The sequence below is a fragment of the Colossoma macropomum genome, unplaced genomic scaffold (assembly GCF_904425465.1).
Source record: "Colossoma macropomum unplaced genomic scaffold, Colossoma_macropomum, whole genome shotgun sequence".
NCBI classification, from domain to species: domain Eukaryota; kingdom Metazoa; phylum Chordata; class Actinopteri; order Characiformes; family Serrasalmidae; genus Colossoma; species Colossoma macropomum.
In genome coordinates, this window is record NW_023494790.1 from 10,921,753 (window position 1) to 10,939,750 (window position 17,998).

At 37.0% G+C, this 17,998-nt stretch overlaps 1 protein-coding gene across 1 annotated transcript; it reads right to left on the bottom strand.

The window, feature by feature from the left end:
- Nucleotides 1-1,971: 1,971 nt before the first annotated feature.
- On the bottom strand, nucleotides 1,972-16,524 carry irf9 (interferon regulatory factor 9). Its single transcript, XM_036572104.1, has 10 exons — nucleotides 16,400-16,524; nucleotides 13,586-13,642; nucleotides 10,740-10,862; nucleotides 9,892-10,072; nucleotides 8,271-8,413; nucleotides 7,425-7,509; nucleotides 6,416-6,475; nucleotides 4,259-4,633; nucleotides 3,894-4,006; nucleotides 1,972-2,348 (listed from the first exon to the last, which is right to left on the bottom strand). Exons 2-10 carry the CDS (start codon nucleotides 13,640-13,642, stop codon nucleotides 2,199-2,201), a joined length of 1,287 nt encoding a protein of 428 aa, XP_036427997.1. The 5' UTR covers nucleotides 16,400-16,524; the 3' UTR covers nucleotides 1,972-2,198.
- Nucleotides 16,525-17,998: the final 1,474 nt, after the last annotated feature.

The following is a 17,998-nucleotide window of genomic DNA, read 5'->3' on the forward strand; positions in this document are numbered from 1 at the left end:
GCAAAGCCTTGGCTACAGTATTGCAACCTTTCCTGGTATTAATGCCACTTTAATGTCGTAATTCTACGACTTTTTTCTCAAAATATTAAGATTTTTTTTTTTCTAGAAATAGTACAACTTTTTTTTCTCAAAATGTCATACCGTACGACTTTATTCTCGAAATATTAAGACTTGATTCTCAAAGTCTATTTTTTATTTTTATTAACAGTGGCCCTAAAACACCGTCGTAGTTTATGACATATTTACATTCCTCACAACTACAATGCCATTCAATTTGTAACATGGAGTAACCAATTGTTAAAATACTACCCTCCAGTATAATAATCGAAAGTGCTCAAATACATATGAACCTTAAATGATACCTCAGCTCAGAACCTTAATTAAATTATCTAATCTTAAGCCCATTCCCATTCATTATTTGCACACTACTTTGGAGTGTTGATACTTCTTTGTAGGATAAGATTAAAGTCAGCCTGAAATCCAAATGAACCTTTATGTCTTGCTGTTTCATGTGCCTGGTCATATAAAGCACAATTCATCATACAATTTCAAGAACAAATTTCTTGTTTTCCTGTAATCATCCCTCAGAACGCAATGACTTCTGTTTTTTGATTGTCATTGTGTAACAGCGTGCAGGGGAAAAGTAGTGTTGACCAAGAGTATCAGGTTTCTCTTCCTCCTCCTCCCACCACCCTGATCTCTCATCAAGAGAAAGTGCTCAGCTAGAACAGAGACCTTCCCCGTCATGGAAGAAAAAAGCATTATAATTCCTTTTTCATGTTGACTTTAAGGGTGATAAACAAGGATTAGTCCTTTAACAGTGTTGCCAATCTATAATCAGCATACCAGTCATTCCACAGCAGACTGTAACTCAATGAAAATGCCAATATTACTGCTAAATATAATTTTATTTGCTTTATTATAACAAAGGGTAAAGGCCAGGGGTCTTGGACTCAAATTACCTGAGGGCTGCTGGCTAGAGAGTCTTCTCTAACAACCTTCTTACAACCTGAAGTTGTAAACTAAAATACAAGGAGGTGACCCATACCTCCCCTTAGGGGAGGAACTTTAACTACATAACATGTACACTAATTTAGGCGCTTCTTAATGTTCATTTCACAGTTTGTGAATGCTTAAACATTTTTATATAGAAAAAGACAGTAATTTATTGAACACAGAAGAGCATAAAACATTTTAACACTGTTGTTAGATTTTTGAGCACTTTTGAACTTCAGTTATAGGGCTTTATAACAGCGCTTCGTACATTCATGACCTCAGTGACCTGCTTCACTCAGCCAATGAGCTGATCAGGTCACCAACCAGTCAGCACTCAGTAGCAGCAATCAGTAGCAGTAATGCTAACATCCTACTGCTGTTCCTACTACATCCTACCACTGTTTGCTGTAGAATAAAGGAAATATACAGGTAAGTTTTCTTTGCTTTTTTAGCGAAATACATCCTTCTGCTTTTCAAAATTAAACGAAGGTCCTGTACAAATGCTCCAAAACAATTTAAACTATTTTTAACCGTTTCACCACCATTTACTGAGGACTCACTTGTGGGTTCCCTCTGGTGTTTTGCAGTTATGTTTTTGATATAACAGGAGAAACAGGAAGTGGCCAGACTCCCCTTGAACCGGGTCTGTTCCTGCTGAACGCCAGTGAAGTTATCGTGAATGAAGTGTTGGCAGTTAGTAGATTCGTCTGATAATTCCATTCATTTCTTAATTATAAAGGACTGTTTCTCATGCTATATTCTCATGCATGCCATGTCATGAATGAATGCACAAAGGCAGAATTAACTTTCAGTCTAAATTAGCATAATAGCCAAGTTATAGCTGAGTTACAGTCATACCTGTTGCAGCGCTCTAGTTTTACTTTTAACATAAGAGTCAGCCTTATGTTAGGCAATCAGGATTTAAGGATAAATTGTATATGTGTGTTGTGGCAAAACTTTCAATCCCTCAGTGGGTGTATTTATTTATTTATTAGTGTTTTAAAACCAAAATCACAACACAAGACAACAGATGTACAAATAAAGTGTCTAATTCAAGTGTAATACTGGGTGTGACTGAACCGTAAAGGAGACTGAACTGCTACTGTAGTGCATGTTCAGGAGATTATTTTCTACATATTTTTACATTTCACAAATGGACCTTGACCGAATGATAAAAAAGACTATTTGTAACATTAAAGCTATTACGAATTCACTGGTTGTTCTGGTAATGACACAAGGTTGAGTGTGACCTCTCCGGATGGGTTCTGCTGAGCCAAGCTCTGCAGGATGCTCAGAGAATTCCGGAAGGACTGGGCTTCCTCGATCAGTTTGTCAGCCCATGGAAGAGAAATCTAAAGGGAGAAGAGAGAGAGCAAGAGAGATTAATGAGTATAATCAAAATGTGTTTCAGGACCAAGTATAAAAATAGTTCAGTAGCAGTTTTATAAGTGACAATTTCTTATAAGCATTCATCTGCTGACTGTCTCTGATGCTCTGGATTTAATGTATTTAATGGACATCACTGGTTTTAGTTGTACAGTGCTGCTTCAAAGTTGAAATCAAAGATATGATCAGATCTTCATTTATGTCACAACAATAGATAAAGAGTACAATAATAAACAACACAAACAATTATATAGTTTTTCATCCATTTATTGAACAAAGTGATTTAACATTAAATGTCTTGGCAAAAGTTTGTGAACCTCTAGAATTATCAGTTTGGTATAGGTGATAATCAGGGTCAGGTGGTTCGATCAGTTGGATGACTATCAGGTGTGAATGTGGCTGACCCTACCGTATTTAACAAACATAAAGTCTTCACCATCAAAATCTGGTCTTTACCACACACATCTGTTAGTGCATGCAATGCCTCATTATCTGGCAACACTCATTAGGATGGAAGAGGCTCCAAAACTATTTCTAAAGAGTTTGAAGTTATCCAGTCCACTGTCAGGCAGACAGTGTGCACATGGAGGAAAATGAACATCATTGTTACCCTTCCCTGGAGTGATCATTTAATGAAAATGGCTCCAGGAGGTATAGAATATTTTGGGAGATCACAAAGAACCCCAGGATAACATCTAGGGACCTGCAGGCCTCTCGTACATTGGCTAATGTCACTGTCTATGACTCCACCATCAAGCAAACACTGAACAAGGATAGTATGTATGGAATGTCAGCATGGTGAAAGTCAGTTCTCTCCAGGAAGAACATTTTTGCCTTTTTGAAGTTTCCTAAAGACCACCTGGATGAGCCAGAAGATTACTGAGATCCCGGCTATGAAACATGGTGGTGGCAGTATCATGATCTGGGGCAGTTTTGCTGCTATAGGACCAGGACATTTTGCCATAATTTGAGGAATCTTTTGGTTGAAGTCATTGCTGCTCAAGTGGGTCACACCAGTTCTTGAAAGCAGAGGTTCATGTGCTTTTGCCAGCAAAAACATGAGATTACTATGTTCAATAAATGAACGAAAAACTATGTAATTATTTGTGTTATTAGTTAGGTTATTAGGTTTTCTTTATTTATTGTTAAGTTAAATGACTTAAATGAAGATCTCATCGCATCAGTTTAACCGTCCAGTTTAATACATTTCAAACCAATTTAGAACAGTTCTAAACAGAACAAGGTTTTTAGAAGCATAGTGTAAAGTGCAAATAACTCACGAAAGACAAGAACTTTATTTCTCACAACTGTTTAGAATTAGGTTTACTACTTTAATCAATATTTTTTCAGTACTGTGGCTCAACATGAAGCTAAATTTAGTTCTTCTCACTGAGGACCCCCTTAGTGTTATTCTTATCAGTTTTGCAGCTGTTTTGAATATGACATTTTCTGTATGTTATAGGAAAATGTGGGCTTTCTTGTGGATAACACTGGCAGTGGTCATTCTGTACCTTAATGATGATGTGTTTCTCAGCTAGGTCATCTCCTTCAGAAAATTCCTCTCCAAAACACATTGTAATTTCACTCTGAGGCAGATTCCCTCCAGCTCGGAAATTATCCAACTCTAAAATCCAAAAAAAGAATTTTTTAACACTTTAGAAAAAGGATACATGACCTTAGTGTCTAGTCATTTTTTAATAAGGCATTAATAGATGCTTTACTATGATAGCAAATAGTAGGAAAGTCTTTTATAATTCACACAAACATCCTATACAAACAGAAGACAATTAGGCTAATTTACTAAATCCTGTCCAACAAGGAAATTTGTCAATGAAATTGTTTGTTTGTTGGGCTCTACATGTGTTTATGTTTGTACCCTGTTTGAAGTGTTCTTTGCTGAAGATCATAGTGGGCTCTTGGCTTCTCTCCAATTTGTTCGGCCCCGCCCTCTGTGGCCCCAACCAGAACACTCGTCCCAGGCAGAAACGCTTGGCGTAAATGCCCCGCCCACTGCACGTAAGAACTACTCCCTTCTCCAAGTACTGCAACAGAGCGGAGATTGCCCGGCTTTGGGCGGAGTCACAGTGTGTGGGGGGCGGTGGCAGCGGTATCCGGGGGAAACTGCAGCCGTTCAGAGTAGGAGGCGAAGGGGAGGGGGGAACAAAGGCAATCCTGACATCCTCACCCACAACGTCCCGCCGCAACACCTCCTCTCCAAGATAATACACACTGACCGAAAAGGAGGGAGAAACTGAGGAAAAAATACACAGAAGCACTGTTAATAACTGTTACTCATCACTTAATTATTCATCATTTTAATTGTTAATTAAAAGTAATAAGGATGTAACAATCAACATTATGCACCCATATACAAAAGTTTGGGCACCCCTAGTTGAACTACATGATTTGTTAATGCACAATTACTCTTTCTCATATGACTATATGTACAACCCCATTTCCAAAAAAGTTGGGACACTGTGTAAAATGTAAATAAAAATAGGATGCAATGATATGCAAATCATTTTTAAAGCAAAATACTACAAAGACAACATATCAAATGTTGAAACTGAGAAATTTAATTGTTTTTTCTGAAAAATCTATGCCCGTTTTGAATTTGATGCCAACAACATGTTCCAAAAAAGTTGGGACGGGGTCATGTGTACCACTGTGTTTCATCACCTCTTCTTTTAGCAACACTCTGTAAGCGTTTGGGAACTGAGGAGACACTGCTGTAGTTTTGAAAGCAAAATGTTTTCCCATTCTTGTTTGATAAAGGATTTCAGCTGCTCAACAGTTATCAGTGGGTGACAGGTCTGAACTGTAGGCAGGTCAGTTTAGCACCCGGACTCTTTTAATACAGAGTAATGCTGTTGTAATACATGCAGAATGTGGTTTATCATTGTCTTGCTGAAATAATCAAGGCCTTCCCTGAAAAAGACATCATCTGGGCGGCAGCATATGTTGCCAAAACATGTATATATCATTCAGCATTAATGGTGCCTTCACAGGTGTGCATGTCAACCATGCCATGTGCACTAATGCACCCCTATACCCTCATGAATGCTGGCTTTTTAACTGTGCATTGATGACAAGCTGAGTGGTCTTTAGCCCAGAGGACACAGTCTGCATGATTTCCAAAAAGAATTTGAAATGTTGATTCGTCGGACCACAGGACACTTTTCCACTTCACCTCAGTCCATTTTAATGAGCTCAGGCCCAGAGAAGGTGGCAGCATTTCTGGATCCTCTTTATATATGATTTCTTCTTTGCGTTTTAGAGTTTTAACTTGCATTTGAGGATGCAGTAATGAACTGTTTTCACAGACAGTGGTTTTCAGAAGTGTTTGAGCCCATGCTGTGATTTCCTCTACAGAATCATGTCTGTTTTTAATGCATTGCCGCCTGAGGGCCCAAAGATCACGGCCAGCCAAAACTGGTTTTCAGCCTGGTTCTTGTATACAGAGATTTCCCCAGATTCTCTGAATCTTTTAATGTCATTATGTACCGTAGATGATGAAAAGTAAAAGTTCTTTGCTGTTTTATGTTGAAAAATGTTATTCTTGCATTGTTGCATTATTTGATCATGCAGTCTTTCAGTGGTGAACCCCTCCTCATCTTTACTTCTGAAAGACTCAGCCTCTCTGGGATGTGCTTTTTTATACCCAATCACATTACTGACCTGTTGCCAGTCAACCACCAGGTGCTTTTTTTAGCATTACACAACTTTACCAACCTTTTTTTGCTCTCGTCCCAACTTTTTTGGAACTCAAAATGGGCAAATATCTTTCAATAAAGGATAACATTTCTCAGTTTCATCATTTGATATGTTGTCTTTGTACTATTTTCAATTAAATATAGGGTTTAAATGATTTGCACATCATTGCATTTTTTTTGTTTTGTTTTTTTTGCACAGCGTTCCAACTTTTTTGGAAATGGGGTTGTATTAAATGTAAATAAAATAAAAGCGTCTGCTTAATTCCATAAATGTAAACGTACATCGTCACACCCTTGATAATGAGGCAATGATGAAATACCTTTATCTCCAGGGACAGGGGCTGTTTCAATCGTTACGTTTAATTGGATCTCATTAAGCACTGAAAAGAAACAGTATAGCTTTAACAATCATTCACCACTGAAAAGAAACAGTTATACCAACAACACGTCACCCCCATGTCATCAGACTATGTAATTCTAAAGATTGCACATGAACGCAGATGAATGCAGGGCTACATACATAATAATCCAAAATCAGCGGCAACCTTGGTTGTGTGGACAATGTGAACAATATTTCTGAACAAACTTCACTTGGTTGTTTATAAACCATCTTCTATACTCAGCACTTTGGCACAAGTACATAGTTTTCTTGTTGTGCCATTTCTCAGAAACAACAAATTAACATAAAATACTTTTTGGCATCCCATCATAGTACTTTGTGCACCATCCCTTTACCAAAGAGCAGCACATGTGTTCTGCTAAAATGTTGGAGGTGTTGGTGAAGTATGGTGGTGGAACCATTTTCTGTCTCACTAGGATTTATGACATTGTAAAAAAAACAGGAGGTTTTGGATCAAGATCTGTCTGCCTATGCCTGGACGCTCATCTTAGGTCAGATGGTTGGAATCAAGCTTTTAAATGTCCATTCCAGTCCTCTTACCTTTAATCCCAGTGTAAACCTGTCTCCAGACGAGAAGATTGCACACAGTGAGGACCACTTTAAAGGACTCGGATGGATTTTAGATGGAAGAATGGACACAAACAGATCTTTATATGTGTTCTCCTCATCCTATTATAGGACTATTATAGGAGAAGACTCGGTGCCATTAGCTGAGGAAGGAAGCACTAAGTACTACATGCAGGGGTGCCAATATTTGAATAATTGACCTCTCTGAAAGGTTTTATTTCTTTCATATGTTCAGTGTAAACGGCTCATCTTCAGTAGCTATTAATACCAGCTTGCGCTATGTTATGTACTGTAAGCTGTACATTGAACAATAAAGATAGGAGTAAACTGAAGTTGATGTTCATGATAAAAAGCCCACTCACTGTTGGCACTCTTTGGGACGATCATGGGTTCTGTCAGCTCCTCTAAATGAAGAGTGATCTCGTTTCCTATGCTGCCATTCATTTCCTAGAAATCGTAAAATCAAAGGTTGTCTGTAATTCATAGCCACACAACAGATCACACAGATAGAATAAAATAAAATACATTAAGTAATCCTGACCTGCAGATTAATGTGTCTGCTGTTATATGATAACCCTGTAAAACCCCTTGAGACTAATTGAGATCAGTATCTATACAGAATGACTGTCTTTACTAAAGAACCCTTGAAGAACCATCTTTTTTAAAAATGCACAGTTGTACAACTTGCCACATCATCGTCATGGTTATGTTTTCTACACAGTATAGATTGAAACGCCATAAAATATACTCTTAACAGGAGTAACAAGAAAATATGAAATAATGTTCTACAATAAATATGAATAGCTACTTAACCAGCGAGATTTGATATCTTCATTTTGGTCATTTTTATTTTTTTTTTAGTTTACAAATACTAAATCAAGAATAAAATATCAACACAACAAATACTGAGCTATTCAAATTATTTGTGCCAGCCCAAACAGCCCCTAATTTTGGCCAGAGTGCCCCTTTAACATTCAGATTTTTAGAGATTTGGCTAACATGAACATATATAGTGAACTACAGAGTCAAATCCATTTTTTAAGCTTTTGTTTACACGTTGACTCTTCATGATATAGACTTAAGTGATCAACTGTCACTAATACAAGGCTTTTCAGAACATCTGTTTCCACTGGTGTTAAATCTCACCATACCAGTTTAAATCTTACCAGACCAATTTTAAATCTCACCACGCTAATATTAAATCTTACCAAGCTAATTTGCTGTGCGGCAGTCTCCTCCTCCTTGATCATTTTTGGCAGAATTTCTTCACTGCTCTCTGTATCACTCCTTTGTCTCCTTTTGCTTCTCCTCACAGCTTTCTCTCCACTTTCTTTCTTCACGTCAGCCACTCCTGCGTACATTTCAAAACATTGCTATACACGTGTACTGTTGACACCATATGGTTTAGACCCAAAAGAGTGTAAATAAGTACATTAAATATAGTTTGTTGGGTATAAACTTAAATAAGCCCAGACGATTAGCTGAAGTTATTGATTCATTTATTCATTATTTATTTTCCAAGATGGAAAATAAAAACACTTCAATCTAAATATACATGGATTTTTTTAGTTCTTAGTGATTATATCTCAAAAAGAAATGTTTATCTCTCTTTTAACAATCAATCGAGCTTTATAAGATTTCTTTTTAACATAATGCAATAAAGAACAGAAAAACGTGTGGACTGTAGGCCCACCTATGCCCCTTTAAGTCCAAAAGTCTGGACTGGGCTTAAAGAGGCCCACTGTACACTGCAGTATCAACGAGAATTTTTCTAAATAACGGAGACGCTCTTTTACGATGGACTAATATCAATCATTTAAACTGTAAACTAGTCGACCAGTAGACTAAGGGTATATTCCATGAGGTGCTTCACATTTAAAAGTGTGTGAAGCGTTGTTATGCTAAGTGGAACAAACAAATAAACAAATAAAATAAAACAAATAAAACATGACAAATCATTTTTTTACCCAATCTGTTAAAATCAGCAAATAAACAGTAATTGTGCATTAAAATGTGCGGAAGGCTGTTCTCTGTAGATGATGTGTACTTATGTAATTTGAGCAGGGATGCCCAAACTTTTGCACAGGACTTGCTACTTGACTTGGTATTGTTAATATACCAATATACCTGCAGTATGTAGACTATGTATGAACTGTATAGCGTCGCTAAAAAAAAAAGTCACTTTACAGGAGAAAAAACAACATTCTTAACTTTCTCTATAGGTTACTATAGGTTAAGTGACTCTTCTGTTGTTCCATCTGCCATGGAACTTTAAAGCAATGTAAACAGTAGCAACCAAACAGTGATGAACTTCAAAGACACGTCTTAATATGACTTGTTTGTTTTTCAGGGCGTGTTTTGGCCTCATTTAAGTACACACTGTTCTCCTTTAGTGCTGAATAATTACAGCCATTTGCTGGTTTATTACACAAGATAATGTGGTGAGTCACTCATAGGGCTGGTATGCTATGATAAGCTATCATTAGTATAATAAATTACCTCACTGGGTGCTTTTCTGAACATATCATGGGTCACTATCGTCAGCACATTTGGAACAATGAATGTAGCATGTATCATAAAAAGACTTTGGTTAGTAGTAACAAGTAGCTGCTGAGATGATGGCCTGTTATGTCGTTATCTTATTTTATTTATTTTATCAGTAGTTTGATGTTGTACTCGGAACTTTTAAAGGTGTTTTTTGTGGCGCTGTTGTTTTAATTTGTCCTTCCAAACTTGTTGACAAACCTCAGAAAAACAAAATACTGTGATATATATTGTGTATCATGAAAGTGAACAAACATGTCCAAAAGTGACAGAATTGAAATTTACCTTGCTCTGACAGCGGAACGAGCTCATAAACTTTATATGGTTCGGAGATGTCCAGCTGTGACCTTTCTGTGACCTCTCTGAACTCTGGGCTTTTGTTTAAAGCGCAGCGCAGGCGTGTCTTCCAGGAGGCAGGGTCAGCCTGACCAGGCTTCGAAAGCTTCCCTTTAAACTCAGCCCATGCCTGGACAGAAGAGTCACAATATTTAAAATAAATCATTAAAAAAAAAAACAAAGAGAGAATTACACAACTATTCAACAGTTTGGAATCACTTGGCATATATATGTTGTCATATGTACAATTACTTATGCAGTTTTATAAACTACATGTCAAAATATACACATTTAGTAAAGGTGATCATTCTTGTTTCTGCACTCATTGTCCATTTTATCAGCTCCACTGACCATATTGGTGCACTTGTAGTTCTACAGTTACAGACTGTTGCCCATCTGCATACTTTGTTAGCCCCTTTGCACCCTGTTCTTCAGTGGTCAGGACCCCCACAGGACCACCACAGAGCTGGTATTACTTAGGTGGTGGATCATTCTCAGCACTGCAGTATCACTGACGTGGTGGTGGTGTGTTAGTGTGTGCCCACTTACTGTCCACTCTATTAGACACAAGCTGTTGGTCCTGAAGCCAGACACAATAGCTCATAATAACTTTATACAATTATCTGCAACAAATGTTTGCATCACAGAAAGCAGTGATTCCACACTTTTGAACAGGGGCGTATCACAAATTCACTCTACGATAACAAAAGCAATCACATGTTCGGAGTGGAATTAGGAGCCATAAACATTCGTGCAGGTTGTGAAACATAAAGCAAAAAGCAAAAGGAAGAAGAAACCTTAAAGATGGCGGCATCCTCGTCAGTGCGGAAATCCTGCTTCCCAGCGTGTTTCCATGGGATACGGAACATGGTCTTTTCTGCATTGTCCCACATGAGGCCGTTATATTTCCCGCTGCTCACCTGTACACACACAGCGGCATTAAAATACATTATTTTACCATTTTTCTTGTATTTTTCCCTGAGGTGCACTTATAACGTTTGTGCAGTTTTATGTGCAGAGGTCATTATTTTTATATGACCAATGTCCAGCCACTCGTTGTCCCTTAGAATTACACAGGCTGTTCTGTGACATCATAAAAACAATACATTCAAAATAGACTGTTTTTGCAGTTTAGTCTCCATATATGCACTTTCTGGAGTGGGAGTAAACGTGTTTTGAAACAATGTTTACATACTACATCAAATTCTTGAATTAAATTCAGGTTACAGTGATATGAGCCCTTTAATATTACTCAGATGCAAAAACATGCATATTTTATTGTTTTCAACTACGAGCAAAAAGCTGCCGATTTCCTAATGGCTCGTGCATCCAAGGTCCACAAATCACTGTTGCTGATATGATTTTTATTTTGAGATATTCACACTTTCCCAGCAATTATTACATGGACTTAATTAAAGATGTTTTTCTGATGTAAATGCAATGCACAGCCTGCCTGCACATGTTCAACACATTCAACCCTGCAGGCTTTTCAAAACCCTCATGCATGTTTACATCTATGATTCATGGTTTAATTACGTTTAGCCTCAGGCTTCACCAGTAAACACTGCAGTGACTGTAAACACATCGGGGTGAGCTCCCAACAAACAGTTCTTTTTTTAAAATTACTAACAACTTTAGCCAGTTTAGTAATGTTTTAGTAAGCGCTACTTATTTTCAGTTATTTACTAATATTGTAACATACCATAAAGCCGAAAGTATGTGGACACCTATCCATGTTATTGAGTTCAGGTGTTTCAGTCATACCCATTGCTGACAAGTGTATAAAATCAAGCACATAGCCATGCAACCTCTATAGGCAAATACTGGCAGTAGAATGGGTCGTACTGAAGAGCTCATTGACTTTAAACATGGCACTGTCACAGGATGGCATCTTTGCCACAAGACAGTTCATGAAATTTCTGTCCTGCTAGATCAACTGTAAGTGCTATTGTTGTGTAATTGAAGCATCTAGCAACAACAGCTCAGCCATGAAGCAGCAGACCACGGCAATAAAAATCACCTATACTCCGTTTCATCACTCACTACAGTCCTAGGGTTGCTAGAATTGGTATTGGGATTAAGCGCTTCACTATCTGGCAGCCTGATGGATAAATATGGGTTTGCCATATACCAGAATACACAGTGCCAACAGTGAAGTATGGTGGAGGCAGCATGATGGTCTGGGGTTGTTTTTCAGGCCTCTTCGTTCCAGTGAAGGTTAGTGAAGGGTAATGTTAATGCTACAGCACACAAAGACATTTCCAGCATGAAGCAGAACCTTCTATTTCATTCACATTAACATGCCAAAATTCAAAGCTGTGCTCCAATTAGTTATGTTAGTTATGATTTTTCTTAAGTTTGCTCCATCAGGTTATGAACTGCACCTTAAATACTGAACTTAAACGCTTACAGAATGACTGAACTGAGCTGACATAATAACAATCTGGGAACAATATATCACTTTATATCGACTGGTTTCATATGAATAAATGCCTCCAACAAGTTATTTTTTTTCAGAAAGTTTGAACGTAATCAGACACTGCTTTTTTCCCATAAAATATATATATATATATATATATATATATATATATATATATTTTAAAGAAAACATATTAACAATCACTGACAGTTTTACGGACCATAAAAAAAAATATATATATATATATTATATATATATATATATATAATATTACATATATATATATATATATATATATATATATTTTTATTTTTTATTTATTTTTTATCCATATTTCTAAAATCATATTTCTATCAATCTTTTGCTTGAATATGCTGGACTAACATATTAAAAATACAGTGTTATTACTCCTTATTGGTGTAATAATGTTTTAAACTTGAGGCCTAGGAAACATATCCAAGAAACACAATGTAAACAAATGGTAAAAGTAAATCGTAAAAAGAAAAACACATTTATAATGCTCCAGAAAATGCATATCCTTTTTGGTAATATAAGCTAATATTTTTTGGTTATTAAGGGCCTATTACACACAAAATCTTTAACATATAACATATATCCTGTATATTACTACCACTATTATTATGTCTTCATACTATGCTTCTTAGTCAAATAGCTCATGTTCAAAAACTTAAACCATGAAGAAGTCATAGCGTATTAAATATTGGAAATAAAAAAGTACATCCTTCAATAATAATACATGTTGTGTGGTTCATTTACAATGAAATATTATTTGTAGTTTTGTTTTTATACCCAGTTATTACCTTGGGTCAGCTCAGACATTCTGTAAACAATTAAACTCAATATCTAATAAGCAATTTAGGAGGACAAACTTTCAAAATTCATAACTGAAAAATTATCTGAAGTACAGCTTTTAATGTTTAAAGTTTTTGCTTGATTTTGTTTTTATTGAAGTCCAAGTTATGACTGGAAACTAGGTGAGCTGGTGTGTACTGACCCTGCTGAGGGTCAATCAGGTCTTTAGCCTGATGGGCTAACATTATCATGCTATTTGGACTTTGCTAGCAATACTAATGCTGGAGTTTGGAAGCAGCCAATAAAACAAAGAGCATCCAAACATCACTCATTAAGCGCATTTGATAATCATAAATGAATGACCTCTTAAACAACACATCGCACCGCTGGATCACACACACACTGACTGACCTGCTCAACCAGCCATGAGCGCAGCCGCCGTGTAGAGCGGATTTTAACCGACGCCATCTGAAAGAAAACATATTAACAATCACTGACACTGACGGACCATAATGTATAACTTGTGGCTGTGATAATTAAAGGGAGCAGAGAAAACAAGTAAAAAAGTATATTTAATGGAAAAACAATGGATTTGAAAACATCTCTGAATACCTCTATCGCGAAACTGCCTCAGGCATCAGGTATTATATTACATGTAAATACATTCTGTGAGGGAGCTTTTAATCCAGACATCTGGTTCCTATCACCACCACTGTGAACAATCCTGTTTTTCTAGATCACAGCATCTCAAATCAAACCACTCTGAAGGACTTTTTTACATCGTAATGACTTAATGATGCAGAAATTGTGATATATTTGTGGAGTTCCCCTTTAAATGAAAAGCTATTGTTACACCATCGGTTGCTATGGTGAGCTGCTGTTCCTCAATGTCTGGTTCCGGATTTTCTAAAAATAAAGCACTGCAATGCAAAAAAAGTGTCTTTTCAGGAAGTAGCTCAGTAGTGTTACATGGATCCCTCTACTGAATTAGCCAACACTGTAAAAAATAAAAAAATAAAAAATAAACGGTAAATAAAGGGTACTTTCTATTGGGAGGGGTCTGTCTGAAACCCTAACCTTTAAATTTGTACTTGGGAAAATAATAATTTTTTTTTTATTTACTTTTTTCTTTTTTTAATTTCTATTTTGACTTTCAAACTTTCAGAAAAAACTGCTCCACATTTTCGTCACCACCGAAACAGAGTTTCAGAGTTTTAGCCTGTGGCTTATTTTAGCCACACCCGTCCACTTTAGATCAGGAAGTGAGACTGCATCCCTGTCCCTCGTGGCCACATGGTGAGCAGTTAGACCCCATCGTTTTGAAGTAAACGTGTCCCAAAGTCTAAAAATCAGTGTGTAACGTTAAAAATTGTCATTACAGAAACAGATTTTCTGCAGTTAAGAAAAAGATTTTGTGTTTTAATGAAAAACACTATGATTTTATGTGTGTACAGCTCTTCAAAGCCGTGTTTGCTAGTCATGTACTGGCTACCGTTTTTGAGTTCTGCTCAAAATGAGTTAAAACTGTCATTACCGAAACAGTCTGGACTGAAACATGGTCGTTTTGGTAGCAACGAATGGAATGTTTCAACATTTATTTTCATAAAATAAACAGAATTAAGGTACAGAGTCACTCAAAGCAACGTATTTTAATGCAGAATGCAGTTCTTAAGAATCTATTCTTACACCCAGGTATATATATCTGTGTCTCTGTGACGTCTGTGGTGTGCTTGTATGGCGGTGCTGCTGGGTGATTGTTCTTGAAATGAGATAAGGAACTGTGCATCGCAGTCTACAAACTATCCCACCAGTCGTGGTGCTGTGGTGTCTAGTACGGGAAACAGAACTATAGACCTCTACTCTTGCACTGGCCTTGAACCGCTAAAGATGTTATCAGGAAACATACGACGGAACTCAATCAAAGATATTACGCATAGTTATGTTTCTGAACTGATCCCAATCTGCACTTTATTAGTTTTGCTTTGCAATAACAATTTAGCGATGGTGTGCAGAATTTCCATATAATTTGCATAAAGGTATGACTGCTTTGTTTACGGCGGCCGTTAGACTGGTGGTAGGAGGGACGAACAATCGGAAGACACTAATTGCTGCCGATTTTCTTGTGAGTTTATGTGTGTTTATGCAAATGTGCTGACAAAATGTTGAAAGATCTCACACACTGCACCTTTAAACACAGTTACACTCTGAAACTGAAAGTACTTTTCTCACATTTTCCATCACTTAATGTGATAAATACTGTAGGTTTTGTTTCCACTCTGTGCTGAACTACACTGATGTCGATTTATTTAAGTGCTTTAAATGTCTTGCTCATGTAGAAGGTCAGAGTTTAGCTGCTTTATTAAGAAAAACAAACCACTTGGCTACATTTCAGTGTATTATTAAGACAAGTTTACTATGACACATCCAGCATTTGAATGCTTTCCTTCCTCTCACCCTGTTCATCTGTCTATGTCAGTTTCAGATTGTTTTCAATGGATAAAGCTAATAATCTAAGAAGAACTTATAATTAACATTTGTAGATTTTCTAATAATACTAATATTATTACTAGTAATAAGTCTGTCTTAGTTTTTCTATTTGTCCTCAAACCGCTCTGAATGACTTTGTTTACATCCTAACGATTTAATTATATAGAAAATGTGGAAATCTGGATTTATGTGGACCCAGAAAATAACGTATTTTTTTAATGAAGCGCCCTCTGGTGACCGAGGTGATGAACTGCAGATGCAAGAGATTTTGGCGTGACCCCCATCGCGAACACAGCATAGAGCTTAAACAGGACAATAGGACTGTTCATTTAGAGTTCAGAAACGCGTCCCAGCCAGAACAGTGTGTGTGTGTGTGTGTGTGTGTGTGTGTGTGTGTGTGTGTGTGTGTGTGTGTGTGGAATCGTTTAATATATCGTTAAAACTGAAAAAATGAACTCCTACCCATTACCTCGGTGTGAACAGCACTTCCTAGTCTAAAAAGCGCTGTTTCAGCAGTAAAACAGCACCAGGACTGTTAACAGTGATAGAATCACAACCTGTGAAAAAACCCCCGTAATATAATCACACAGTTCATATGTCACAGCTAAACTGTGGACTGTTTAGATGTATTTTATGTGTTTTTTAATGAACTGGTTCGACTGTCTGTAAATATAACCTAACTATCGCACTGATAAGCGTGTCCGAGTTCGGCGGCGGATATTCAAGTTTCGTTTTTACCTTTTCTCCGGTTGCGATTCTTCTTCTCCCTCCAAAACGAATCTGACCGTAGTCCGAAAGCGGTGTGCTCCTGGTCGCCTACAGCGTCTGCCAGCCCCTCAGTCCTGCGAGAAACTCCCTCCTTTTCCCAGAAATCACATGACCACTCAGCAGCGCTGGAGTTCAGTCGCAACGGTTCCGCACCGCCAGAGGGCGACAAAAACACCGCGCTCTGCACTGAACTGCGCTGCTCATTGTAGGACATTCATTCATTCATTCATTCATTCATTTATTTGTTTGTTTGTGTGTTTGGGTATTTGTTTGTTTGTGTGTTTATTTGTTTGTTTGTATGTTTGTCTGTGTGTTTGTTAGTTTGGGCATTTGTTTGTGTGCTTGTTTGTTTGTGTGTTTGTTAGTTTGGGTATTTGTTTGTTTGGGTATTTGTTTGTATACTTAGTACAATACTATCCAAATTAACCCACTTAATTTTAACAATCACTTTTGTGTGTCTTTTCAGAAAACGTTTTTGGGAAGGTTTGTGAAAAGTTTTAGTGGTCTCAACTGCAGTGGTGGACAGTAACCAAGTAAATGTAATTAATTACAGTACTTAAGTAGTTTTTTCGTGTATCTGTATTTTACTGAAATTTTTCCATTTTGGGTGACTTTTTACTTTCACTCCACTACATTTCAAAGTGTAATATCCTACTTTTCACTCCACTACATTATGGAAAATCTGTCATTCCTTTTGGCTTATGTGTGCATAAAAACGTAACATGTCAAAATGAAAGAAGTGTGAAGCAAGAACACCAATCAGGGAACAGCGCGTACTTTGTTTTGAGCTTGTTTTGACCTGGATATCCGACCCAGCGCAGCACACAGTTCAACGGCAGTGCAGCAGCATAAAAATTTGGGAGTGAAAAATTTGGGAGTAAAATTTTTCTACCTAGTGGAAATTGTCTGCCTTCAGTGTTTTGTGCTTATGATCATTTTCAATCAGTGACAGACTCATTAATGACATTCTATTAAAAGATTGATTTACCAAGAGTGACACTGGAGTATTTTCACCTAGAATGAGTTAATGAAGCGAGTCTTGTTACAAAAATGTTAATATGACCTTAAAGTCATAATTAATCTTTTAGTACTTTTACTTTCGATACTTAAGTACGTACTTAAATACCTTTGTACTTTTACTCAAGTGGAGGTCTAAAAGGAGGAACTTCTACTTTTACTGCAGTAATATTTTACCTTGGGTATCTCTACTTTAACTCAAGTACATGGTTTGTGTACTTCGTCCACCACTGCTCAGTTGTGACCGGTGGGAAAAGTTTGAACATTTATTTGGATACAGTTACATAAACACAAGAAATAACAGTAAAAAAAGACAAGGTGCTTTTATGATCATGGAAATGTAAGTAGTCTAACCTGGATCGTGATGTTCTAGCATGTTCAAAACTTCAGTTGAAATCAGGCTATTTAGTAGAAAACAGTCTGTGTTATCCCACCGGTCACGATGTTTACATATCCTATGAGAATATAAGTGGGTCATTCTCATGAAATCATGTCCGTAAATAATGTTCATGTCATTTAGTAGGCCAAATGGTACAGCAGAGTTCATGGAGT

Excerpts from the sequence above, each read along its gene's own strand:
- irf9 (XM_036572104.1), bottom strand. The coding sequence starts at position 13,642 with ATGGCGTCGGTTAAAATCCGCTCTACACGGCGGCTGCGCTCATGGCTG. Across the intron at positions 8,414-9,891 it reads CGTTCCGCTGTCAGAGCAAG|GAGTGGCTGACGTGAAGAAA; the intron begins GTAAATTTCAAT and ends AAATGTACGCAG. Across the intron at positions 2,349-3,893 it reads AGAAACACATCATCATTAAG|ATTTCTCTTCCATGGGCTGA; the intron begins GTACAGAATGAC and ends TTCTCCCTTTAG.